The sequence below is a fragment of the Pseudonaja textilis genome, chromosome 5 (genome assembly GCF_049901715.1).
Source record: "Pseudonaja textilis isolate UNSWEBS1 chromosome 5, rPseTex1.2, whole genome shotgun sequence".
NCBI classification, from domain to species: domain Eukaryota; kingdom Metazoa; phylum Chordata; class Lepidosauria; order Squamata; family Elapidae; genus Pseudonaja; species Pseudonaja textilis.
In genome coordinates this window covers 54057300-54085183 of record NC_141994.1, presented here as the reverse complement: position 1 = coordinate 54085183, position 27884 = coordinate 54057300, and the positions used below count along the sequence as shown (strand labels likewise).

The 27884-nt window shown below is 38.6% G+C and overlaps 1 protein-coding gene across 1 annotated transcript; it reads right to left on the bottom strand.

The window, feature by feature from the left end:
- Positions 1–210: 210 nt before the first annotated feature.
- On the bottom strand, positions 211–26867 carry LOC113438075 (tyrosine 3-monooxygenase-like). Its single transcript, XM_026703283.2, has 12 exons — positions 26733–26867; positions 25437–25611; positions 24879–24967; positions 23406–23473; positions 22485–22535; positions 20584–20729; positions 18227–18362; positions 14284–14353; positions 9278–9334; positions 8181–8276; positions 2703–2836; positions 211–1766 (listed from the first exon to the last, which is right to left on the bottom strand). Exons 1-12 carry the CDS (start codon positions 26865–26867, stop codon positions 1607–1609), a joined length of 1317 nt encoding a protein of 438 aa, XP_026559068.1. The 3' UTR covers positions 211–1606.
- Between the last annotated feature and the right edge of the window lie 1017 nt (positions 26868–27884).

Sequence of the window (27884 nt, the reverse complement as noted above, 5' to 3'; positions counted from 1 at the left end):
CTTTTGTTGATATTTTAAACAGAGGAAGAACAGCTTAAAGAATGTATGATAAAATGGGCCAAAAATTTTAGTTGTAATATACAAATGGATCAGTAGGAAAATATGCAGTTAAAAGAGCTGAAATTTATATTATATTGTGATCTTAAAAATAATGCAATGTGAACTTTAATAATAATGCAGTTCTAGGCGATGTATTTATTTGCTGTCAGACATATGCTTACAATAAAAAATAATAACCCTGCAGTGTTACTAGACAAACTGACAAGACAAATCATCCTGGTTTAGAGATCAACTGACTAGACAACTAATCTCAACAAAAGAATGGATAACTAGGTAGGTACAATGAATTTGGTCGGCAGCTAGGAGAAAAGATAATCAGAGCTACTTTAATTTTCCACTATTGAATTAATGGAGTATAATAACTGAGCCATTTTGTAACAGCAGCAAGGATTATATTCACACAATATTAGAGAAGAAACACTACAAGATGAAGAGATAATTAAGAAGATAGTAAATAGACTGACATTGAAATGGATAGACTGACACTGAAAATTAAGCAGAAAGAAGACACAGAATACTATCAAACATGAAATCTATTTTACCAGTGGTTGGAAAAAAAGGGGTGGAGATTGAGAATATAATCAGAATTGTTAAGCAAATTAAAACATGACGTTTATTAAACACTAAGAAATGTGATTAATTAAAATCAATAAAATTTGAAAAAAAATATATAACTGAGCCAGGTATAGATGAATCAGATAAATTCATGAAGGAGATATTCGCCAATCACTGATGATTGGTGATGAATTATCAAGTTCAGAAAGTCTTTTTTGTGGTGGCATCTAACTATGGAACACCTTCCCTGAAAGACTCATGGGAACCTTCTATATGTTTGTTGCATGAGGAATTCTCCTCCATCCCACCGAGAATGTGGGAGATGGTGCAAATTTTACTAAACATGATTATTTAAACTTTTGTTCTTACTGTGGCATTTTATATAAAATATTCATGTTTACAATGATACGTTTTTCTTTTGTTGTCGGGACTCTTCTATTTTAAAGTTTTATCATCCTAAACCCATCCAGAGAATTTTATTACTAAGCAGGATGCAAAGAATGATGATATTGATAATAATACAGATTAAAAAGGAAAAAAATATAAATCCTAAGAAGGTATTTCTTCTCAGTTCCTGAAGAACATTGATTTGTAGACATTGCACAGACATTTAACAACCAGAAGGCCTTTGATCAAGTCAGGCAGGGCTATATCAGGTAGGGCTACATCAAAAAACCAAAACAATAAAGAAAAATAAATTACAAGGAGTAAATTTGTTTTCCAACAAAATGTAATGCAAGAATGAAACTTGTTTTCTAACAAAATGTCATGCAAGAATTAAGCAAATTGCCATTGAACATTTCCCCTCCAAAATGTCTGATTTGCAGTTCCCAAGGCTTCTTGTTCCTATTGTTTGGCAAAACCTTTCATTTAAATGGACTGCTTGCCTACTCATTTTTTCTCCAGTGTTGAAGACAATTTACTTAAACGAGGAAAGATCTTCACTATTCTAATGGTTGTCTTATACCTACCATAAATTAGGGCCATTATTTTACAAAAGCTTTTCCAAAACATGGCAGAGAGTTGTCAGTTCATATTTCAAGTGACTGGCAATTTCCGATACTTTCTGTGGTGAATCAAGAGCTTCCATGGTGCAGGTAATGGGATTGTAGTGAAGAGGAAAAGTCTTCTTGATTGTAAGAGCATATTTCCTATAGAGCAAGGAACAAAGGATGTATCTCTGGTCTGAAGAAGGAAAAATAGTTTTTTCCAATTGCATGACAACATAATATACCATTACCTCTAACACTAAACTAATATTGGCTTTAACAATTACCATGCATGTGAGTTTGATTTCTTTGAAGATGAGTGCTATCCAATATATAAGTGGAACTTCATATTTCTTCCCCCACCTTTGATCTACATACACATATATCATTAGGGTTTTTAATAACAACCTTCAAATATTTTTTTAAAAAATGGGAAGGCCCTAGTACAACTTTTATTCCTAAGAAGACATCTGGGATCCCTTTCCTGGAAAATAAAATAGATGAATAGCTGCACCTCAGTATGTCTAATTGCCCAGAAAAGAAACATGTAAATATAGATAGTCCAGAATATTCTAAGGAAGTGAGTGGCTAGAACAATTGTCATAAGTGCTTTGTAACTGATTATGCCCACCTCTGGATGGTTCTCACCAGCAAATAATTTATAATTGTATCATCAGTATGTTTACATACTCCAAAGGTACTAATGCCAACTACCTTTAAAGACCGGAAATCCCTGCTATATGTTAATGAAAGAAGTTCTAAACCAAGATTACACAGTTTTTTTTAAAGTTGGGAGCTCTATTCAGCTTGAAAGTCACATTGAGTTCATGCTCCATCATGGATGGAGTTACTTTGTTTCAAATAAAGTTTAATTTTAATTAACATTTCATCAAATTGCCAAATGTGGTTAACATTCATTCCCATATGTCTAATAGTTTTCCTTCCCCCATATTGAAAATCATAACCCAACATCCGCTTCACCAGAACTTTGCAGAATACATTTGATCATGGACATCTGGAGATTGCAAGTTTTGCACTCTTGATATAAATCCAGATCAGCCTAATCTGGTGATATGAAGCTATCATCTTTATACTTACTGTAGCTGAGACTTTGCATCTTCAAAACAGTCTGCTACAAAGTAAATGGGCTGAAAGGTCTGGTCATGATAAGGTTGGACCACCATCACATCTGGATCAAAGGGTTTATATTCTGGTTTTTCTGATAAAGCATACTTTTAGTGAAGAACAACAGAAGAATTCATTTTAGATTGAAGTCAACTGAATTGTTTTCTGTGCAAACCAACATTTAATTCAGCTTTTTTGGACATATTTGATTTGCACATTTCTAATGTCCAGTTTTGTACATTTTTAAAGACAGATGAGATCGAGCAAAGTTAAGCAAAGTTATTTCATATCAAAATTGTAAAGTGTTTGATTTTAATTTTTAAACTCTATGTGGAACTGTTTAAACTGTGAATTGGAAATCCCGTTTTCTTTTTTGTTTGTTTCTCTGTTTTTTTTTTGTCCATTCTAGTCAGTTTTGACTCCTGGTGACTGGCTGGATGAGTCCCTACAGTTTTCTTGGCAAGATTTCACTGGTTTGCTATTGCTGCTTTCCAAGAACTGAGACAGAGTGACTGGACCAAGGTCACCTAGCTGCCTGCCTGCTTAAAGAGAGACTAGAACTCACAGTCTTTGGGATTCTAGCCTGATGCCTTAACAACTACACCAAACTGCCTCTGTTACACTAACCATCATGATAAAGAATCAAACAATATCTATTCCCAACCAGCTATTCAACTAATCAATCCATAAAACAAATACATTTTTTAGTCATGCATGCAAAAATGATGTGTTTGCTTTAATTAATAATAGAGGTGCTATGCTCATGCTCAGTATTTTCAAACAAATATATTTCCAGCCAAGTATATTAGCCAGACTATTTGATACCTGGACTACTGTTGTTACTGTATTCTTTTTTTAAATAATAAGTTGATATGTTGATAAGTACAAAGATAAAAGACTAATGCAAACTAAGAAAAAATATAGAAAGCAAAGTAAAGAAAAAGAGGAGTGCCAGAGATTTTAAAAATAAAATTAAAGAAAACAAGAAAAAGAGCTAAAAGATTACTTCCACTCTCTCCAGTCATCTCTCCAGGTGTTAAAACATAACACCTTCTCTAATTTTTTTTAAAATTCTTCTTCCCATATTTTATTCCCAAACCAAATTGTTAATCATTTGATACTAATCAACAAAAATTTAGTAAAAGCTACTAGAATTAGTAAAACACACATACACATAAACACATTGACTTTAATCAAATAAATCCACTATATAATCTAACTGATCACTTTCTTTAAGTAATAAAGCAAAATAAATCTCTCCCACTTATAAACAAACCTTTACAGTTTCATTATTCAGTCTTAGTAAAAAAAAAAAAAAAACCCATTTATAACTATCAGAAACTGGTATATATTATTTGGTCTTGGTCAAAAAAGTATATTTTATAATCCCTCTGTTTACTTTTAAAAAGTTTGATTTTTAATTCCAAATGTTCCACAGATTGATTTCTTATCATTTTTTTCTTTGTCTCCTTTCAGGAATAGTTTCAGTAGTTCAGGACATCCTTTTTGTAAAGCCAAATAAAAAAGCTTTCCAAATAATTGTTTTGAGTTATTCATATGTTTTCTTTACTTATTAAAATATCAGCTGGATATTTGTTTGTTTGTTTGTATATTTATTTGTTTGTAAATCCATTCTGTCATCTTTTTCCTTGTCATATTCTGACATTTTAAAATCCATTTTCAGACCCACAGTTTTTTTTCCATGTCACTTTTGTAATCTTGCATTTTTTAAAAAAGTCCAAATCCACATTCAAATCAGTCTCATTCTTTGTTAGGAAACAGTGTTCCCTAGCAGCCTTAATTTCTTCTCTAGTCAAATAGCATTGCTCCATTGGAACTTTTTTCCTTTAATTATACTTTTTTTTTTCAACTTCCCTCTAGTCGGTCTTCAAAATCCCCTCTTATCATCTGTTTATTTTCCAGTCAGCAAACCTTTTTTACAAGAGTATTTCTTAAAGTTAATTTTAAAGTCTTCATATATTCTTTTATTAAAACTTTAGCACACCACAGAAAACAAAGTTTCAATTCTAGCTCATTAACTTATCAACATCCACATTCTAGTCTCTCCCTCCCACCTCCCTCTGGCTGTTTTCCAGAAAGGAGATCTTTCTTTTTAATTCTTAAACTTACATAGAACTTCTTTCACCCGGAGTGGAAGGAGATTCTCCAAGTGTAATAAAACATCATTTGGAATATTCTTAACTTCTAGTAAATTAATAATGAGCAACTTCCTAGATTAGTTAAGAGAGGAAGTGGATGAATCCAATATCTCTTTGAAGATGCTTAGCCACGGTTTGGGCAAGATGTTTTTTCCCCTGGCTCCCAGAACTATCAAATTTGCTGGAGATGGCTATATTATTATCTCTTCGTATGGTGCAAATGTGTGAGTGATTGATTATTGTTCTCTCCTTGACCCAGAGAGGAGTTCCAAGAACCTGATCAATTCACCAGTTCCTCTATTCAACACTGTTGTTGACTCCACAAAAGTGGAGCTGTCTTCAGTCTGTCATTACATCCATGGTAGTCCTTGCTACTGTATTTCTTAATTGCCATGGGGAGGGGGGAGGAGAAGAATCTTCAAAGCAGTTTTACCCAGCTTTGGCACTCTCCAAGTATATGGGTTCTCAGTTCCCAGGAGTCCCAGGCGCAGTGACTATGACTGAGATTTGATTTTGGCAGCTGACATCTATGAATCTGGATGGTGTCCAGGTTATGAACATCTACTCCAGAGATACATCCCTGCCTGAGTCCTCATATTATGACTCTTATTGGAAGTGTCAGGAAAAGAAAGAAAGAAAGAAAGAAAGAAAGAAAGAAAGAAAGAAAGAAAGAAAGAAAGAAAGAAAGAAAGAAAGAAAGAAAGAAAGAAAGAAAGAAAGGACAAAAGAGGATGTTTTTCCAGAAATGGTGATGGCATTCTAATATGACTCAACAAAGCCCTCATTTATTATGTTGTTTCAAAGCTGTTGGTTTCTAATTTGACCCCTGCCTAATCTTTCCATGCTCAAATTCAGAATCAGATCTAGTTGTAGCTGGATGGATGCTAAGGAATTCCAAAGGAGTAAATTAAACTGGGAAGCTAAAATACACACACACACACACACACACACACACACACACACAAGCCTTTGGTCATGTACAGCAATCATGAGGAGTTAAGCTAGCCCAAGGACATATTTATCTTTTGAAACTTCTAATATCTCCCAAAGTCAGAAATAGGAAATTTAGGGGGGGAAAGCAGCATTAATTCTCTTCCAAATGTTGAATTTTAGCTCAATTATTTCATTTGCAATCGCATGATGTTGAGTTGATTCTCCCTGTGAATATTCCTTAAATTTCAACCATATCCATTTGTAATAATATACAGAGACATAATGCTCAAGGCGTACGAATACATGCTGAAAAGTTTTTATAATCTCAGACCCAGCTTTTCCTTCTGGCTCTTTCATTCTGGCAGTGGGAAGATATGCTTAAAAAGTGCTTGATGACCCGACATAACCTTTCACAACGAAGGGAGGTTTGTTTTTCAGCAAATGAAGCATGCAGAGGAAAAACGCCTGCCAGCTGTGAACTATGGGCCATTTCATTTTACTGTACATGGGCTCAACTCCAGCCTGGGTGTTAACATAAAATTCATTGTATATAATGCAGAACAGCTGAACACACAGTAAAAATATAGTGCAAAACTGAGTGTATTGGTCAGTTTTCTAAAGTTCAAGAAACACCGCATTCACTGTCATGGTAAGTTATGGGTTCAGATAGAGTATGTTTAAATGTCACCTCCCATTTGAAGGACAAAATGACTTTCTAGGCCAAATGGTACTTGAAAATGAACTATGAAATTTGCCTTCTTTTAAAAACACTGGCTAGCCATTGCTTTATAAACAGATAGTATATTTAACAACAGTGTTACAACTGGAATCATTTTGGATAACTTCAGCTAGGGCAGCCAAGTGAAATCTTCCACCCAAAGGGGTGCCTTAAAGTTACCCTGGACTACATCTTCTGTAATTCTCAGCCAGCTTAGTTAGATGGTGGATACTGGCATAGCATCCAGCAGTGGCCAGCAGTATATGGATTACAGGCACTTTATGTCTCTATAAAAATACATTGAATTTAAAACAGGTCCAATAAAAACAATAGGATTTAAAATAGGCATGATTTACTGTAAATCTCATCGATTCAATTGAATTACTGTAAATTTTACTAATTCGGGGGAAATTTTACATCAGTATGCCTGCATGCTAAGCAGCGGGGGTATTCAAAATTTTTTACTACTGGTTCTGTGGGTGTGGCTTGGTGGGTGTGGCTTGGTGGGCATGGCAGGGGAAGGTTACTGCAAAATCCCATTCCCTCCCCATCCCACTAACTTGCTTTCCAGCTCCATTCTCCTGTCCAGGGCAACAAAAGAAGATCCAACCAATCAGCTGGGACTTGGGAGGCAGAGAATAGATGGGGGTGAGGCCAGTCAGAGGTGGTATTTGCCAGTTCTCCAAACTACTCAAAATTTCCACTACCGGTTCTCCAGAACCTGTCAGAACTGGCTGAACACCACCTCTGATGCTAAGTCACCTAATAACAGTTAAATCAGAACTAACTTAATTTAAGGGCATCCATGGGTTGGGATAGAGGGACATAAAAAAATCAAGATAACAATTGAGGTTCTACTCTTTTCTCTAGGTGTTGCATATTTTTATGTATGTTGTATATGAAAAGGGGTGTCATATAAAAACACTCCACTGGACACTTCAGGTTCCATTTATTTTAATGGATCTATTCTACTTATCACCAGGTTTGAATCCAAGCCACACATTTTAAATACCAGTAGTCTTTGGCTTATGACTACAACTGAGCCCCAAATTTTCCATTGCCAAGCAAGATATTTTTTAAGTGAATTATGCTGCATTTTATAACCTTTCTTACCACCATTGTTAATAAATCACCACATTTGTTAGGCTAATAACACAATATTTAAATGAGTCTGGCTTCCTCTTTGACTTTGCTTATCCAATGGTTGCCAAATGGAATCACATGACCACAAGGCAATGCAACCATCATAAATACAGGCCAGTTACCAAACATCCAAATGTTGGTCACGTGACCACAGTGATGCTACAATAATCATAAGTATGAATACCAATCATAAGTCAAATTTTTTTTGCTGTTGTAACTTTGAATAGTCAACTAAACAAATGAGTGTAAGTCAAGGGTTACTACACAATGGCCAATCTGAGTTTTCATTACAGTTGGTTGATGAGAAATATCTTGTTCATCATTAAGATCCTGTGAAGAGTTTTACTTCATCTTTAAAATAGATCTCATTTGCCTCTGAGTTACCCTCCAGTGTTCCCTAATGGTAATGCCCATCTGTGGCAAAATATTGCAGACTCCTAAGCTGTCGGTGTTTCTAGGGAAGACCTATATTAGACAACAACACTTTTTAAAACTTACTATCAGTTCTCCATAGGAAGAGAGGAGGCCTGCTCCATAGGCTTTGATAGATTCATTTTGTCTGCAGAGGCCAAACTCAACTGTAAACCAATAGAACTAAGAAGAAGAGAAGGAAAAAAAACAGATTATGAGAACTCATCTGAAGTAAAAACAAAAAACATTCCCAATTCTTAATCCAGCATTTGCTACCACTCATCCTTGGATTAATGAAGTTATTTGTTCATCTCCCTTGATACTTCTTTGCTGGGTTGAGAGAGTATAGTGTTGGCAACCTTTCAATTTTCTCACTGTATCTTTGATTGATACAATATTTGATGCATTCTGGGAAAACAACAACAGCACAATAGCCACGAGCTGAATTGGGGCACCAAAGTTCAGTACTGTAAAGAAGAAGGGGAAATACAAAGATGTCCCAATGAGAATTGCACCTATCTAATCACTTTTTCCAACTTTGCACTTTCCTGGTGTGTTAGAAAGTAGTTCCTATTTCGATGGACAATATACTGAAGTACAGTAGATTGGAAAAAGCCATGCTATTGGTACTTGAATCCTGGATGGCTGGATATGGGGGAGGGATCCTATACTGGAAGAACATAATACATGATGATAGAATCAATAGAATTTCTCTCTCTCTCTCTCTCTCTCTCTCTCTCTCTCTCTCTCCCTCCCTCCCTCCCTCCATCTCTCTCTCTGTCTCCCTCCCTCCCCTTCTCCATGTATGTAAGAACAGCACAATATGATTTTCTTGCAGTAAATAAGCAGTATGTCCTGGCTCTTTGGAAACCATAGAATATTTACGTCATATGTTCCATTCATGTATGTTATTGAATACCTGTGGCTCTTTGGCATTGTATTTCTGCTGTGAAATGTGTGTAGGAGATGACCAGGCTATGCCTAAGAGTGGGGACAAATGCATTATAACTTATGAGTCCCTGTGCACCTGCAAGAGATCCAGCCCTCCTTGAATGACTGTCTTATCATTCCCCTCAACCATCAGTTGGCCAGATTCATGTAGAATGCTTAAGCTTGCAATAGCTCATTTGAACTGCATGCATCTTCTGATTTCCCCGGTGCTTGACAATCTGATTTGTACTCACTGTTGATAATTTCTCAATATCCTCATCAGATGCTCCAAGAGAGGCCAGCCCAATATCCTAAATCAAGCACATTGATTTTTATTAAAATTACAAGCCATGTTTCCATTCCATTCCATAAGAGTTATATTATTTTTCAGTAGTATCTTCAGTGTGTCACAACCTCTGCCCCTCTATGTGCTGTGTAGACAATCTTCCATTGCACAATTGCATATACACAAGGAACAGGGCTTACACTGCTATGCAGTGTATATGTGTGTGTATGTATGTGTGTGTATGTGTATGTGTATGTGTGTGTATGTGTATGTATGTATGTATGTATGCATGTATGTATGTGTGTATATGTGTGTGTGTGTGTGTGTGTGTGTGTGTCTGTGTGTATTTATTTAAATTTTTATGTCACCTCCTCTGCAAAGTGACTCTCGTTGGCTTACAAATAATAAAGTAAAAAAACAATCGAATCATGAAGTATTAATGTTATTTAATTATTAAATACATAATTATTAATTGTAAAAATTAATTAATTAAACTGTGGCATTAATTATTAATGTTATAATTAAAATATTAAAGAATTGATTTATCATCTGTGTCCTGTGTCCTAAGTGCCATTGATGCTGTCCCTGATCCAGTTTCCTGGCTTGTTGTTATCTCAGGGAACCTGGGCTAGGTCCAGCATCCTTATGAGATTACCTGCATCAGAAGTGGTATTCAGCAGGTTCTGACCAGTTCTGGAGAATCAGTACGTGGCAATTTTGAGTAGATACCACCTCTGACTGGAGATTTTACAGTATCCATCCCCTGCCACGCCCACCAAGCCACGCCCAAAGAACCAATAGTAAAAAAATTTGAATCCCACCACTGACCTGCATGCAAGAGTTACAGAATCCTGAAACCTGCTAACACATATTATCTCATATCTCATAATCAAGGAATGGCTATATGTGTGACGATCTTGAGGTCACATCCCCAGCACACAGTGCAGCATTGATTAAGTTATGAAAAATCAGGGATGCCCGCGTGATGGGCTTGTGCCCCCCGAGTATGTGGAAGTGATGCTATGTATGTTGAAATTGTGCTTTGCAAGCAGGACAGCTGCTTAACTGGCACAATGTGGTGGGCTAAGATCATGGGGAAAGTGGAACTTCTGTTGGTTACATATACAAAAATAGTTATGTTGTGGCCCTTAGGCTGAAGGAGCTAGCAACTGCCCCTGTTGCTATGGCAGAGTGGCAGATTTCAGAAAGTCATGTCTCCTTGTGATTAGAACCCGAGGCTGTGTAATGGGAGGTTGTCAATCAAGTCTCAAGCCGTCCCCTTGATTGCTTGTCGGATTGACTCTCATTGCAATGTGATTAATGTAAGTGCTTTATGTTTGCTATGTTTTAAATTCAATAAACCTCTGAATTCTGAAGTGAGATTTTTACAGTGTGCTGTCTGTTTAATTTTGATTTTAAGTGCGCCTATGCTCAGGGACGCGGTGGCTCAGTGGCTAAGACGCTGAGCTTGTCAATCATAAAGGTCAGCAGTTCAGTGGTTCAAATCCCTAGTGCCGCATAACGGAATGAGCTCCCGTTATGTGTCCCAGCTTCTGCCAACCTAGCAGTTCAAAAGCATGTTAAAATGCAAGTAGAAAAATAGGGACCACTTTGGTGGGAAGGTAACAGCATTCTGTGAACCTTCGGTGTTTAGTCATGCTGGCCCCATGACCACAGAGACGTCTTCAGATAGTGCTGGCTCTTTGGCTTTGTAACGGAGATGAGCATCACCCCCTAGAGCCAGAAACTGCTAGCATATATGTGTGAGGGGAACCTTCACCTTTACCTGTGCTCATGTCTTGGTTTTTCCCCTGATGATCCCTATTCCTCCCCTTTAGGACCTAGCAGCACAACACACTAGTCAAGGAGAAAGAATTAAGCAATATGCTGTAAAAAGTCCCCCTGCCTGTAACTTAATAAGGAGAAACAAATTAGAAATCTATCAGACTATGTAGACCATTGTCGTGTAAACTAATCCCAAGTAAATGGTCAGTTCAGAACCTGTCTTCATTTAATCCAGCATAATTTTTCTGACAGCAGTCGCTGAAGTTAAGCGCAGGAAGCCAAAAGATCTCTCACAACCTTGTCCTTCATCAGCTGATCAGAGATACTGTATAGTTCCCTAAAGCATTGAGGTCTAATAGCAATTGCTGGACACATTCTCCATGAATTTGCTTATGGGAATACAGAGTCTTTTTCCAGGAATATTTACACTCTAAGCAAGATTGTCATCTTTAAGATAAACAACTCGCATGGTTTGTTTTGCTTGCAACTTCCCTTAGGTCAATTTATTATTTAATGATTGTTAATAATACAATATAGAGCCAGTACTTCATCTTTGGATTTTTGTTTAGCCAAGAAAAAGAATGTATGGAAGCGGAGCATATACTTTCTAATGTGAGATAATCCACCCCATGTGATTTGAACATCTGGCAACACCAGTGCAGAGCTATAAATCAGATTGTTTATCCTAAAGCAATTTAACCCAGCATTGCTCAGTCCAACCCAGGCAACAGCTGCTTGCTGAAAATGACAATGGCCTGTGCAACATTTGAAAAAATGGTATAACAGGAGACAGTTTGACATTGTCATTTGCTGCTACTACTGTTGTTCTCCAGAAAGTTATGGAGCAATCAGCTGGTCCAAAGTGCAATGCCACAAGGCAGCATGGGTGTATTTCAATATTTCCATGTAATTCCACTCTGCAAGCTGCACTGGTTATGATGCAAGTGTTGGTAGTCATCTATAAAGTCTGTCATGACATGGAGTCAGGTTATTTGAGGGATTACCTATATCCCATCTTCATCCATTAATATCAAGCAGAGTTGGTGCACTTCAGATCCTTCAAGTAAGCTATGCCAACTATCAAGATCTAGGAAGTGGCCTTCATTGCCATGGCACCTGTCCTTTGAATTGACATTCCCCCTCAGAAATCCATGTGACTTCCACCATAATATCCCACAAGTGCTTTTTCATAGCCACATTTTTGAAGACCACCAGAATATCATTATGGTGGAATGTGGACAGTGGAATGTCTTCTCAGTTGTCCAAGTCATGGTTGTCCCAAAGGTGCTCTTCAAAAGGCAACTGGGCATCCCAGTTTTTCTTTGAAGACATTTCGCTTTTCATCCAAGAAACTTCTTAATGGAGCAGAGCTGAAAAAACTTCTTGGGAGGAGAAGTGAAATGTCTTCAAAGAAAAACCAGAAAGTCCAGTTGCCTCTTGAAAAGCACCTTTGGGACAACCATGACCTGGATGACTGAGAATCTCCATAGACATTCCACCATAATGATATTTGGGTGGTCTTCAAAAATGTGGCTATTGTCCCAGGCCTTGAGATAGAGCAGCTGTGGATTTTTTTAAAAAAAAAATAGAATATGTAAACTTTTTCTATCAGCTGAGATCTATTTTCCTCCTTTTCTTTCTCCTCTTCCTCCTCCTGCTCCTCATTGTTCATGTTGCTATTGTTCTCATCATTATTTTCCATTACTTGATGGAAATACTTTTAATCGATATTTTAGTACGTATTTTTAATTTTCTACATCATCCTACTTTAAAATCTTGTTTATATTTTGCTTTTATGCTTTATCAATTTCTCTAGAAATATATTTAAAAAATAAATACAAATGTATAATCAGTCTAGATTAGCTCAGCCTTTTGTTTACACTGAAGAACTACACTGGCCCCTTCTGGTTTCATGAGGAATGTTCAGAATGCATATAGCTGCCTAGCAAAATTTACCTTTGTTTGTTTGTTTATTTGTTTATTTATTTATTTATTTTGTCAAGCATGCATTTAATAATATATATAAGTATAAACATGATTATTAATATATGAAATTGATACAAATAAAAGGGAACATTAAGACAGGGATGGTAGGCATGTTGGTGCACTTATGCATGCCCCTTACAGACCTCTTAGGAATGGGGTGAGGTCAACAGTAGACAGTCTGAGGTTAAAGTGTTTGGGGTTAGTGGAAGAAACCACAGAGTCAGGTAGGGTAATCCAAGCACTGACCACTCTGTTGCTGAAGTCGTATTTCCTGCTATTGAGTTTTGTGAGGTTTACCCTGAGTTTGTATCTATTGTGTGCTCATGTATTGTTGAGGTTGAAGTTGAAGTAGTTATTGATGGGTAGGACATTGTAATGGATAATTTTATGTACTACATTTAGGTTAGACCTAAGGCAGTGTAGTTCTAAGTTATCTAAGCCAAAAATTTTAAGTCTGGAGGCATAGTCTGTTGTGAGTAGAAGAGTGGAGGACTCTTCTTGTGAAATTTATTTCTTCTTCTCTATTAAAATTTCTTTCTTCTTCTATTTCTTTCTTCTCTATTAAAATTTCCAAGCATTCCTCCAATTCCTGCTGTGCTTTGCAAAACCTTGCTCTAAGAATTAATTCTGTGTTGAGTAGGTAGCATTACACAGAAAGTTTGGTTGTCTCCTGTCTAGCCTAAATTCCCAAATAAGGAGTCAAATGCAACACTATCTAATACTAGGTCAAACTTCTTTGTCTAACTCAATATTAACTATACTCTCTGGCAGCGTTGAACAAAAGAAAGATTTTTGCACATGTTAATAAGAATTCCAGAGGAGGAAATAATTTTTGTAGAAGATGTAAATGGAGTGCTAGATCCAAGCTTAGATAAACCATCCCAAAGGGAAAAAAGGAAGACAGCTTCCAAGTATATGTATGTATATATATTGGCTTTGACCGATGCTTGCAAAGTTGGTAACTTTCCACTCTGATATTCACACAGCATGCTAAAGTTAATTCTTTTAACTTTGATCGTGATTGTTATTTGTTTTCATTTGTTTGCTGTGCTGTGCTGTGTTAGTTAATGGTTCAGAGAATTATGCGAACTCAAAACGTGGGTTAATGATTTAATTACTCAAGCACATTCCATGAACACAATCAATATGTGAACCATCATGCCAGGGGCATTCCTTCCATCAGAATAAGAAGAACAAAATTACCTGTGAAAACTGAGCGAAGTCCTTATCAGCTAACATGGGAACATGGCCCAGCAGTTCGTGACAACAATCCCTGCCAAAATAAACAGGTTAAAAATTGCCATTATGGTAACCCTGGCTTTAGGGACTTTTCATTAAACATCGAACCACAGAAATCCTATAATCTGTATATGTATCAACCTGCTGCTGTTTCAGCTGTCTCTTCTGCTATATTGAAAAATCTTGCCATAGCCGATTCCCCAGGTGGCAAGTGAATTTCAAAAGCTATGCAGGAGTCAATTTCCCACCTATTTTGCATGTTTACTGAAGGACTACACTGAGCAGACACAGTCCAAATTCAAACCAAGTGGAGCATCCATAGATCAGTTCCCAAGATGGCCCTAAACTATTGCAGCCTATATGTGGTATATCCAGTCATCTATTAGTTGAGGAAGTGGTCAGAAATGTTCAGGGACAGGTATCCAAATACAAAGATGAAAACTTTTAATTTGGAAAGGACTCCAAATGATCCTACAGCCAGCTATCCTGAAATGGATAAAGTGGCCAGCCAGATGAAGGTGCAGATCCATTATGAGATATTTTAAAATATATCTTATTCTCTAACATAAGATTTAGATGAATGAATCAACCAGTGTTTTCGGGTTTAACAGCCAGTGAGAGTGCTGGATGGAGTCTTTTGTCACAATAATGTCTTCACTGGTTGCACATCCCCAAAGAAGCAACTGATCAATTCAGCTCACCCCAGTGCTTGGATATATGACATGCTTCATATGTACATACACAGCTACAGTCTCAACTAGCTAGTTGAGGAGTCCTAGTGGACAACCATTTAAATATGAGCCAGCAGTGTGCAGCGACTGCCAAAAAAGCCAACACAATTCTAGGCTGCATAAACAGAGGGATAGACTCAAGATCATATGAAGTGTTAATAGCACTCTATAATGCCTTGGTAAGTCCACACTTGGAATACAGTATCCAGTTTTGGTCTCCATGATGTAAAAATATGTGGAAACTCTAGAAAGAGTGCAGAGAAGAGCAACAAAGATGTTTAGAGGACTGGAGGCTAAAACATATGAAAATGGTTGCTGGATCTGGGTATGTCTAGTCTGATGAAAAGAAGGACTAGGGGTGACATGATAGCAGTCTTCCAATATCTCAGGGGCTGACACAAAGAAGAGAGAGTTTAGCTATTCTCCAAAGCACCTGAGGGCAGGACAAGAAGCGATGGGTGGAAATTAATGAAGGAGAGAATCAATCTAGAACTAAGGAGAAATTTCATGACAGACCAATTAATCAGTGGAACAACTTGCCTCCAGAATGCTCCAACACTGGAAGTTTTTAAAAAGATGTTGGATAACCATTTGTCTGAAGTGGTATAGGATTTCCTGCCTAAGCAGGGGGTTGGACTAGAAGACCTCCAAGATCCCTTCCAACTCATTCTATTCTATTCTATTCTATTCTATTCTATTCTATTCTATTCTATTCTATTCTATTCTATTCTATTCTATTCCATTCCATTCCATTCCACTCCACTCCACTCCACTGCACTCCACTGCACTCCATTCTATTCCATTCCATTCCATTCTTCTATTCCATTCCACTGCATTGCACTGCACTGCACTCCATTGCACTGCACTTCACTGCACTGCACTCCACTGCACTCCATTCCATTCCATTCCATTCTATTCTATTCTATTCCATTTGGCATAATACACTGGCAGCAATGAGGGAGAGGAGATGGTAATCATGGAACCATGGTTGCAGAGTTTCTTTTTTTAAAAAAAACGGGGCAGAAGCACAAACATGGAAAAACACACTAATTCCCACAATATAAGAGTAGATGGTGAAAGGTGATGGAATTAGCAGAGGTGGCAAAAATGATTGTTTTAATCGTTTCCTGCTCCTAGGAGTATAACCATGCTGGCTGTATGAAAATGGAAACTACTTCAGACACCTATGTAAGGGGGAAATAATGGGGACCCCCTTCTAGCACAATAAAGTTTGGTGGGCCTGAGATGGGTTCAAAATTGACATAAATTTCCTGATGCAAATATAAAAGAAAATTTATAAATCAGCATGTGCATCTGATGAAATGATGATAGCTCACATGAACACCATAGTTATACCAAAACAAAAGGGACCAATGGAAAAGGCCTTTCTTATCTACAGAAAGGCGGTCAGGCTCAGATGCTTGTTGTTACACTGATGTTCAGATGCTTGTGGTTACACTAACATCTCACAACAAGTCATGCATATTGCAAACCAGTCACTTTGTCCATCTCTGGCTGTTTTCCTGGGGGAGGACAGGATCGAAACAGAGATGAACAGTGCCCCCTAGAGTTGGACATGACTGGAAAAGGGGAATCTTTTACCTTTACCTTTTATCTAGTTTTGTTTCTACTTAGAAACTACTTCTGGATTTTTGCTTGAAACTGGGAAGAAAAACCCAGAACTTTGATTTTAGATTTTGATATTAGAATGAATTATGAAATTGGCTTGAAATGTGGTGAGATGTAAAGCAAAAAGTTGAGGTTGTAATTATTACTTTCTTTTTGTATTTTATTGCGCTGAAAAAAGTTGGAAGTCGTCACGGATTTTTTTCTTTCTTTCTTTGCACCCCATCTCTCTTTCTCTCAGCTCTCTAAATTTTGTTTCTTTTTGTATTTTTATCTTATTGTGAAACTAAATAAAATCTATTGAAATGTTAAAAAGAAAGGCAGTAGCAATGGGGTAGCAGCCAATAAAAATTATTTCCTGATATTTAGAACAATTAATCAGCAGAGCAACTTGCTTCCAAAAGTTGTGAATGCGCCAACACTGGAAGTTTTAAAAAAGAGATTGGACAACATTTGCCTGAAATGCTATTGGGTTTCCTGCCTGAGCAGGGGGTTGGACTAGAAGACCTTCAAGGTCCCTTCCAATTATTCTATTCTATTCTATTCCATTCCATTCCATTCTAAAAAAGACCTTGGAGGTTCAATAATTGCTCAGGACCTCCCAAACCAAAATGCCAATGCATATTAACATTGATCTTAGTTCCCAGGAGTAGAACACTGTAGTGCTGATAAAGATTTTAAATTGCTGTTTTAAATACCATTCATTACTAAACAGAAGATGTAAACATACATTTCATGTGAAATTCAGAATGAGAAGGGTTTTTTATACAAGTCCATGCCTTCCTTAGGTTACATTTAGGAAGAGTTTTTTTTAGACTAGGATTACACTACAAATTATCCTTTTCCATCTTCTCTTGGGCAGCTGCCCAGACGACCATCTGAGGCTGTAAAAAATACTGATTTCTTTTCCACTTTGAAAAACGAGAAAACAAACTACAAAGCAAAGAAGGAAGAATACCTGTCCCTTCCCATATTGGCCTCCTATTAGAAAATGCAGCTGGAAGAAAGGAGGGAGAAAGAGAAGTAGAAAGTATGAAGGGTGGGACTATACACGAACAGTCCCATGTGTAGTTTAAATTTCAGAGAAGTTTATACAAGCTGTTTTTTAAAAGGATAGAAATTGGCAGTGCACATGCTAGTATTGGATTCTGATGTCAAAAGTTGAAAAGAAGCAGAAGGTAATAAAATATGGCTGAAAACAAAACTGGTGGATAAAAGAAATGGGTCTCTGGCCAGAAAAGAGTGTTGGGTGTGAACACATCATAAATGATTGAGGCTGACAGTGAAAACTGTCTGAGGGCCAAGTGAGCAAGAATCTTAAATGCTTCCTACCATTTTTTTTTCCAAGCTACTTTTTAAGAATTATAACCCTTGTGCCCCAATTCTGGAAAAACTGAAGTGCTGGTTTTGCCTTCTTCAGAGTGATCACCCAACCTTTTGGGACCATGGGTGGCAATGGCATGAGGAGAAGGTTTAGCAGTCCGAATAAAATGCAGCCTTCAGGGACACACTTAGAAAACCATGACATTTATCAGCTCACTTCTACTTACGGTTCTGGGGAATGCATGGGGGATGACCAGTGCCTTATATACTGGGTACTCTGAAAGACACGAAATGCCAGGGCAGCAAGGAAATCCCGAGGAGACAGTAGACCTGCAGCTGGTCTCAAGCTAAAGCCCGATTTTTCTATAAGAGAAATTTACACTGCAGTTCATCTCGTGGTGAAAATATACTTATGCAATTTACCAATCTCTGCTGTTATGTTATTATTCCATTTTCACATGCATTGTCCTGCCATGAAAATGTCTCTCTTTCACAGATGCATTTCATATGAATAAATTCTTCCCTTTTGTTTTCTATTCTTCTGCAGGGTTGTTAATTTCCCATCTAATCATGGAAACTTGGATAAATGATTCTGGAACCTTCTCAAGGTATTCGCCCTTCAACATGCAAAATTGTAAGAAAAATAAACAAGTTCACAGTGACATCCCCAAAGGAAGGGAGCAGGAAGATCTGAAAACCAACTCCATTATTAAAAGAAAGGTGATTCCTGCTCAGAAATGCCAAGGATTAAGCACGAGCTGTTCCCACATTCTTGGGACCAGAAGCCCTGCCCCACAGCTGGAAGCTATCCTTGAGGACATTTATCCTTTGCTCTGCTCTTATCTGTTGAGGAATCAGTTGTTGTCTCTTTTAGATTAAAAAAAAAAACCCACAGATCTTTCTGGGCTACTTGAATGGATTGGTATCTTCGTCCTCTTCCATCATCTCATCAAAGATCAGGAACTCAAGGCAACTCCCTGTGAAGTAGGTTGGCCTAAGAAAGAATCACTGATCCAAACATACAAAGTGGATCTCCTTATTGCCAGTTCTCAGCCATTAAACATAATGCTCTCTAAATGGGAACCATTAGACTATGAGCTAAAAGAGAGAGGGGAAACCATTAGGCCAGGCCTGTCAAACTGGTAGATAGTGGGCCAGATGTGTCATGTATAGGCTACACCCACCCCGGCTCTGCAAAGGCAAAAAACATCATGCTACATCATGTGACGAGATCGAGTTTGACACCCGTGCACTCGACAATAAGCTCAAAGTCAACAAATGTCATCAACTGTGTTCTTGGGATGTTGCCATGAAACAAGAAGCTGCTCAGTATAATTGATTTCATCAGGTTTGTGCCTCTGGTGGAGCCTGTGATTCCATAAATGTTGCAATCATCATCTCCTTCAGGTGTTTCCTTTGAGGTCAACCAAAAGAATCCTGCTGAATCCATGAAGATCGGTTTAAGGAGGAAGAATGGCAAATGGTGCATTTCAACATTTAAAGCAAGCACCTTTTGCAGCACATGGATGAGAGCTAATAAGGACAGAAGCAGCACCCAGTTGAGACATGCAGAGAGTATTTATGAGGCGTTCTTCCTGCTAAGGCTTAAGAGCTTAGGTTACATCATTCAGGGGTAGACTTCAAAAATTTTAGCAAAGGGTTCTCGGCCCAGCTGCTGGATGGGAGTGGCCATACTGGGCGTGGCCTAGTTGGCCTCCTGCATCATGGTGGGGGGGCATTTTTGTCCTTCCCAGGCTCTGGAGGCTTTCCTCAAGCCTCTGGAGGGCAAAAATGGCCTCCGCGGGCTCCGGAGGCTCTCTGGAAGCTGGAAATGGGCCTATTTCCAGCTTCCCCAAACTTCTTGGAAGCCCATTTTTCGCCCTCCATGAGCTCCGTGTGTGCCCTGTACTTACCTGCATCCCAAACAGGCTGCGTGGGGACTCTTGGGAGGAGAGGGGAGGAGTGGGTGGGGCCAGCCAGGAGTGGGAATTGGGGGTTCTCTGAACTGCACAGAATAGCTAGGGGCTCTCCCAAACCCCTGCGAACCCCCAGCAGCCCAGCCCTGACATCACTTCTGACAACTTCAAAGATGGTAGAAATGCCCCATCTGACACGGCTTGCAGGCTTCCTTCTATCCTGTGCCCATTCAGCCCCAAAATAGATGAAATAAATCTTTTCCTGAATGCCTTAAAATTTTGCCTACATTCTTATAATTGTTTGCTGTACGTCCTTCAAATAGTGTACGGATTTTTCCTTGTTCTATCATCCATAAACCAAATGAAAACCACCGGTCAATACCATGCTTGAAATTGTATCCAATATAACTTTTTAAAAAATTAACACCAGTCCAAAGATTTCCAAAAGTAATTCTGGAGTTCTGCTGCTTATTGGCCTTTGGCAAATTTCAAAAACTGGATGCCTTCCCAGAATCACGAGCTTCTTCAACTGCATAAACCAGAGAGTAATCAGAGTAAAAAGCTAATTATTGTGCTAGAAAGGAGTACTATTGAGCCATGCCACATTGCTTGGCCTGGAGGCTCCTTGAAGTGTGTTTCTACACCAGTAGCCATAGAATTGCTCTAACCTTTCAGAAAAGCAGAGACATCCTGCAGTTGTGGGATACAGTCGGCTTGGTATCCACAGTATTTTTCTAGTTGACGAAAGGCTTCCAGGTACTGCTTACAGGCATGGGTGGGGTAGAGAGCACTTAGCTTCTGGTAAATTTCTTTCCTGAAAATAACAATTGTTAACTAGCAAAAAAACTTCACTTAAAAGAAACATAAATCAGAGTTGTGCTATCTAAGGTGTTCAAAAGTCTTGTGGCAGCACTCCAAGCAAGCAGCATCCATGTAGGAGTTGTTGGGAAAGGCAAGATGGTGGTCACAGTAGCATAAACAAAGTCTGTATTTTGTGTCCACCAAATCTATAAATGTACCACCCCGATCACCATTTCCTTGTTTTGACCATTCCTTCCTCATGGATGCTTCTGCTCCAAAGATTCTTACTGTGATGCATTATGTGGGGACCTTGATGCTCCCTGAGCTTGCCTGTTTTCTTGAAGACATTTCGCCACCCAAATTACGCAGCAGCATCAGTGCTAGTAAGGAGTGGGGTGTGCTCTCCATTTATATTCTAGTGTCTTGCCCTGTCATTGTTGGTGGAGGTGTAATGTTTCATATGATAGAATAGGAAATTTTATTAAATGTAAGAATGGAAAGGAATAATAGCAAATATATTTTATTCTAATTACCTGCAAATGAAATGATTTTTAAGTTGGTGTTCTGGACCTATCCGTTAGTGTGAAGAATTTAGTCTAAATCAAACACTGACACTGACATCCTATAAACTCCACTGAAGATTTACCTAGCCTGGTAACAAAATGTTCGGAAATCAACCCATAAGCTCAGAGAATGAACCTCCAGCCTCATCTTACACCCGAGCTACATATATTCTCCACTATCAAAAACCAGTTGCATATCTCCAGTTTGAAATGGAATATTATACTGGCACTTTGTAGACCATAGCCTTTCCTACTTGGCTGCTGTCTAGCTACATTGTACTGTGACTTTTATCATCCCCAGTAAGGAAGGGTATTTTAAGTTGTATTCTAGTATATTGGAAAGGTAGCCATCTGGAGCAGAGGTCTCCAGCCTTGGCAACTTTAAGACTTGTGGACTTCAACTCTGGGAGTTGAAGTCCACAAGACTTAAAGTTGCCAAGACTGGAGACCCCTGATCTGGAGAAAATAGCCATGTGAACAGCTGAACATTTAAAATAAAATAAATATAGACAAGTCAGCTCGTTTCCTTAAGTAATATGACTATTCTTCTTTTATAAGGACAGGTGGGCAAAGACATGTATTTTTTACTTTTAAGATACTGTAGTATACAAAAGTTCCATAGATCACTATTTATCAAAACTGCAATACAAAGATAGCAAAATGAGATTAAAGTTCTATTACAGGTAGTCCTCAACTTACAACTAGAACAACTTACAGCCAGAACGTTTAGCAACTGCCTTGCTTAACAGTGGATATTCTGATCCCAGAATATCTATTGTTAAGCAAGGCAGTTGTTAAATGACTCACACCTGATTTTATGACTTTTTGTCACAGTTATTAAGTGAATCCAGCTTCCCCCATTGACTTCACTTGTCAGAAGTCAGTTGGGAAAGTTGCAAATGGTGATCAATGACTTCAGGATGATGTAACAATCATAAATAAATGCTGGTTGCCAAGCACCTGAATTTTGATCATATGTCTGTGGGGATGCTCTGACGGTAATAAATGCAAAGACCAGTTGCCAGTCATCTTTTTTCAAGTTCACTGTATCTTTGAACGGTTGCTAAATAATCAGTTATAAGCTGAGGACTACCTTCTACATGAAGTACCTCTAATGAACATGAAAATTGCAAGATGGGGGAGACAGTGGCACTGTCCATTCCCCATCTGCAGCAATCCCTGTTAGGTTCAAGTCACACACTCACCAAGTAGCAGTCTCTTCAGCTGTGTACTCAACTCTTGGCAAAGGGTCACCCCTGGAAAGGCAAAGAGAATCAAAAGAGCCTTGGTGGCACAATGGTTACTTCTGCTGCCTGCCGGCTGCCTGCAATTTGGCAGTTCAAATCTCAGCAGGCTCAAGGTTGACTCAGCCTTCCATCCTTCCCAGGTGGGTAAAATGAGGACCCAAATAATTGGGGGCAATTATGCTGACTCTGTAAACTGCTTAGAGAGGGCTGTAAAGCACTGTAAATCGGTAAATAAGTCTAAGTGCTATTGCTAGTCCTAAATATATTCCATTTTTGAGATTTCCATATTTTGTTTATGTGATCCATTTTGTCAAGCTTCACACAGCCAGGCAAAATTAAGAAAGCAGATTTCAGTAGGCTATCTTTAACGCTAAGCTGGAAGCTAGAAATTATGCTAGGGTTTTCCTAGCCTTATTTATACTGTAGGAGCTAATTAAGGCAAAGTCTTTGGATATGTTCAAATGCTTTTCCCCAGATTTTTCTGCACTTGGGCTGAAGTGTCATTTGTGAGATAAGCTGTCATCTGATTCTCCCACTGCTCCTCCCCACTGTTTTTAATGTGTTTTCTTGCATTCCTCTCTTGGTCTTCCCACAAAACCTCTCACAAATACTAGTTCTTGAGGTTTTTCTTAAGGTATTTTGTCAAGGGAGGCTGAACAAACAGGAAGTCACAGATCTTTAATGAAGCAACCCAGTGCTCAAATTATAAGGCAGAACTGCACAAATGTTGGCTTGAGGGCCACACCAGGCTTTGGGTAACATATCAGGGCTGCACTCTGAAAATGCGTGGAGCCATATCCTTAAACATTTGTAAGGATGAAAGTATTCAGATTACATAAAGCTTACCCTTTTGTTCAATTATTAATTTGATGCACTTACTGTCTATAGTTAAATGCCAGGTCAGCAATAAAAGCCCTCCTTTTCCTATATTCTGGATCAGCATAACCCTAGAAGAAGAAGAAAAATGCCGCTTGCCAAAGTCTAAATGATTCCATTCCAAAGCTCTGCTCTTGGATTTAATTGTGACAATGGGAAGAGAATTTTAGAAAATCTGTTACTTAGGTGAACATCGGAACAAGAGATTTCAGAGCTTTTATGGTGCCCTTAAAAAGACGAGAAACAGAGGCACGACAAGTGATTTACTGACTTGTTCTGTGTGGATGGGTTTGCCCTGCCTTTCAACTTTATACTGAAGGCAGCATATGAAACCAAACTGACATAAAATTAGGAGTTTGTAGTGGTCCTTGGCTATAAAAGGGGATGAAAGAACTAAGTACCAGTATAGGAGAATATTTGTAGCTGAAGGTTGAAATGAGGGGTCCTTGGTGCTCTCTGAGCTTGGTTGTTTTCTTGCAGATTTTTCATTCCCCAAACTATGTAACATCATCAGTCACTAGCCCTAGTGACTAGGACTGATTATGCTATCTAATTTGGGTACATCTGCAAGAAACATCTGCAAGAAAACAACCAACCTCCGAGGCACCAAAGGCTCCTCAAAGAGACAAGTGACAATTGACATGTAGAGAAAACCCTACCTTAATTTTGACCTATTTGGTCCATCTAGAATTCCCATAAAACTTTTTCATTTTTTTGTTCATTAGCTACAACCAAAACCCAATTTGTCAATGTTTGGCACTAAAAAAGTCTTCTCCAGTTCTTATTTTGCTTTCAGTGGAATATGCTTAGATCAGAGGTGATATTCAGCAGGTTCTGACCTGTTCTGGAACACTGGTAGCAGAAATTTTGAGTAGTTCGGAGAACCGGCAAATCCCACCTCTGACTAGCCCCGCCCCCATCTATTCTCCACCTCCTGAGTCCCAGCTGATTGGCTGGAGCTTCTTTTGTTGCTCTGCACAAGAGAATGGAGCTAGAAAGCAGATTAGTGGGGTGGGGAGGAAATGGTTTTTTTGCAGTAACCTTCCCCCAGGAGTGGAGAGGGAATGGAGATTTGACAGTATCCTTCCCCTGTCACACCCATCAAGCCACACCCACAGAACCAGTAGTAAAAAAATTTGAATCCTACCACTGGTGTAGATCTACTTGGATTTGAGCAAGTACATGTTTTTTCAGTTTCATCTCTCTTCCACATAAGCCCCATCACAATAATTTCTCCTTCATTAAAAAAATACTTTAGTTTTTACAGAAACATCACCAGTGTTCAATCTATATTCTGAACAGTGGTTGCAAGAAGAGTAATTAATTATGTCAGGAAAAATAAAAAGAGCAACTATCTTCAACTGGATGGTTAAATATTGCACCAAGAAGCCTCTGTTTTATTATTGGTACAAGATTTGATATGGATGTGGGTAACCCCAAGCCTCAATAATTTGGAAAGATAGAAACTTAACTTACCGGGTGGTCAAAATTCAGATCAGGGTCAAACTTGGTGATCAGATGATGGCAGTAGTCGAGATCTCTTATTTTCTTTGGGAACCATGGAACTGTTGACAATAATATCAACTGCACATTGTAAGAGTGTGATATTTGTAGGTTCCATGAGAGTAGCAAGAGTACTTTACTTGTTCAGTGGTATCACGTAGACAATTTTTCTTCAACATGATACCTTCAGATACGTTGACCCTACAAAGCCCCAAATCCAAACAGTCTAGAAATTCTGGTAGTTATAGTTTCAACATTTATGTAGATAGACTCAAGTCAGACAAAGAAGTTGATCAATGAGATCATAATTAAAATAATCTTGACTTTACCAGCTGAGGGATTGTGTGGGAGTTGGTGAATATAATAACAATATTCCTATGTAATCCATTGAAAGACCCTGCTTTTCAACATGATGTTTTGCTATAATAATAAATAGAGTAGATAGATAGATATAATTCTTTATTGGCCAAGTGTGATTGGACACACAAGGTATATTAGGAAAAAAGAAGGTAAAAGCCTTTTGTGACATACCTTTTTCTTCTTTGAAAGCTTCCACGTCATCTGCCACTCTCTTCAAGGAATTCAAAAGACTGCTAACCTCAAAGTCCTGAACTTCACATCTTACAAAAAATTCAAGGTTGCCATCAGCATTCTTTGATATTCTAGCTGGTCTGCTTTCAAAATGATGTATTTTAGCTTCAAACATCTATAAAAGCCCAGCATAGGAAGATGTATTTTTACCAGTTTAGCTTGTTAAAGAAAATAAAAAGTTTCTTCTTCTAAGAATATTTCCCTTTAATGCTCAAAACATACGCACCAATCAAACACTTCCCAAAATATTAAATCACTCCCCTAATAAACAGTTCATAAGATTTCTTATTTATTTTCACACAGAGTAGGAGATACAACTGCAAAACTCTCCAATAGATCTCAAGTATGCTTTGAATTCCCAAAGATGCTTCTGAGTGTGAAAAATGTGAACCAAACCTTAAGGCAGCTATATCTTTTGCCTGTAGATGTACAATAGCTTAGAAAAAAGTCAGTTACTCCTAAGAAATAGAATTATCATTTTTGTTCTCTACTTCACGTTTAAGCTGAAGAGTGCAACCAAAGGAGTGTAATTTAGGGCAAAAGATAAAGATGGGTTTAAATCTGGCAGATACCTCAGGAGAAAGAGTACAAGAACAGTCCTGAGCACACAGAGATGCAGTAGGAAGTATGATGCTAAAACAACTAGCTTTAAATTCTAGATTTAAATTTCCATCCAGCTCCAAAGAAATATTGGACTAGTTAGTTTCTCTGTTAAATGACACAGAATTGTCATTAGGATAACACAACGAGGAAGGAAGAAATAGTATCTATGCTACCTTGAACTCCTTGGAAGAAACCCATGATGGGAATTTAATGTAATTAGTAGCACAAATAGTGCTGAATGAATGTGCATAAAACATCAAAAGAGCATGGTTGCAAAAAAAATTAAAAATAAATCCAGATATATGTGTGAAATATATTAACAGTTTCCCCTTGTCATTTGTTTCCTAAATGGGCTGTGTATCTATGGATATAATAATTCCACACAGGAAATCCAGCCTATCTTGAACTATGAAACTGAGATAGAGTATGCAAGGAGCTGCTTTCGGTGTCAGTTTTCTAGCCTATTTCCTTCCAACCATCTTTTCCATTCATCAGACTCCTAGACCTGAGGAGTTTCCTCCTTTCTTTTTCCTTTCAAATTGGGAAGCACCGAACCCCAAGCTTGAATGGCTTTTCAGAAGACACAAGGGGCGAACCTGTTGGTATATAAGACCGAACTTTCAACAGATGTACCTCGAAAACACGAACTGTCTTGGAGATGCTGCTTTTCTTCTTATGGCTCAGGGCGAAGGTGAGGGTCAGCATAGCGCTCCGCTCTTCCTTTTTCCGAGCCAGATCCCGAGACCGCTGCGTCTCTGACGGCTCCATCTCTCTCGGTTTTGCGAGCGATCCGAAACGCTCCTGGCCGCTAAGATCTCTCGCGAAGGAGACGGCGGTTTCCCCGACAGGCTGTATGTACCCAGCTGCCCAAACCCGTTTCTAGGAGCGCGGCGGTGGAGTTGCGCACTTGCTGCGGCCCGGGGGAGAATTGGGACGGGATTCTCCAGTGTGCGGGGAGGTAGCTTCCAGTAAGGCTTCCTCCTTCCTTCAATTTTATGCCTTCCAATCGCGTCAAGGTGAGGCCGTCTGGGGGCGATGGGGGAGGAATCCAGCACACCCGGGAGGTACCAGGTTGGGGGAGTCTTTGCCACGTGATCGACCCTACTGTCTTAATCATCAAACGGATTCTGTTTCCGAGGGAAATAACACTCGCCCTCGAACTGGTTTGACAATGACTTTTGCGGTTCTTGCATATGGTGTAATGCTGGTTTCCCCCCCGTCCCCGGCTATGTATCCATTTTGCCTATTTTTTGACTGACTGCTACCTGCTTTGAGAACCATATATGTTCAGAGACGTCTAGAAACGGCTCCCCTTCCCCCCAAAAATAGGCTAGGGAGAAAATTCGATAGCGGCCCTCGGACGCTTAGGCTCAAAACATTTAAATAGTTTTACTCTGATTGTGTGAATATCACTACTTTCCATCCCCTCCTGCTCCGGTACAAGAAAGATGTTGTTATCTGTCAACTAAATTGACTTGCTACAGTGAATAAGAAGCCGCATTCAGTCGCATTCGCACCGCATCCTATTAATTCCAAGTTTGCCTGGAATTAAATCGTTTGTAATTCCGACGTTGTAGGGAAACCTCGATATTATTATTTGAAATTCTCTGATTCAGAGCATCATGTAATTTATTTGAGCAAGCAGAGGAACAGGAACACAGTATTTGTGCTTCTTTGTTGGGGTTTATGATTAAACGTGGCGTTTAAGTGTGGTTCTTCAGTTTACTTAGTAGGAATTCCAGTGGGATTTACCTCAAGGAAGATGGTGGCATCAGGGAAGCAACC

What these genes read in the sequence shown, in the direction of transcription:
- LOC113438075 (XM_026703283.2), bottom strand. Translation starts at nt 26,867, where the DNA reads ATGGAGCCGTCAGAGACGCAGCGGTCTCGGGATCTGGCTCGGAAAAAG. An exon ending in GCTGAAGAGACTGCTACTTG is followed by an intron (nt 20,730 to 22,484) that starts GTGAGTGTGTGA and finishes TGTTATTTTCAG; the next exon opens with GAAAGAAATTTACCAGAAGC. An exon ending in ACTTCGCTCAGTTTTCACAG is followed by an intron (nt 9,335 to 14,283) that starts GTAATTTTGTTC and finishes TGCTTGATTTAG; the next exon opens with GATATTGGGCTGGCCTCTCT.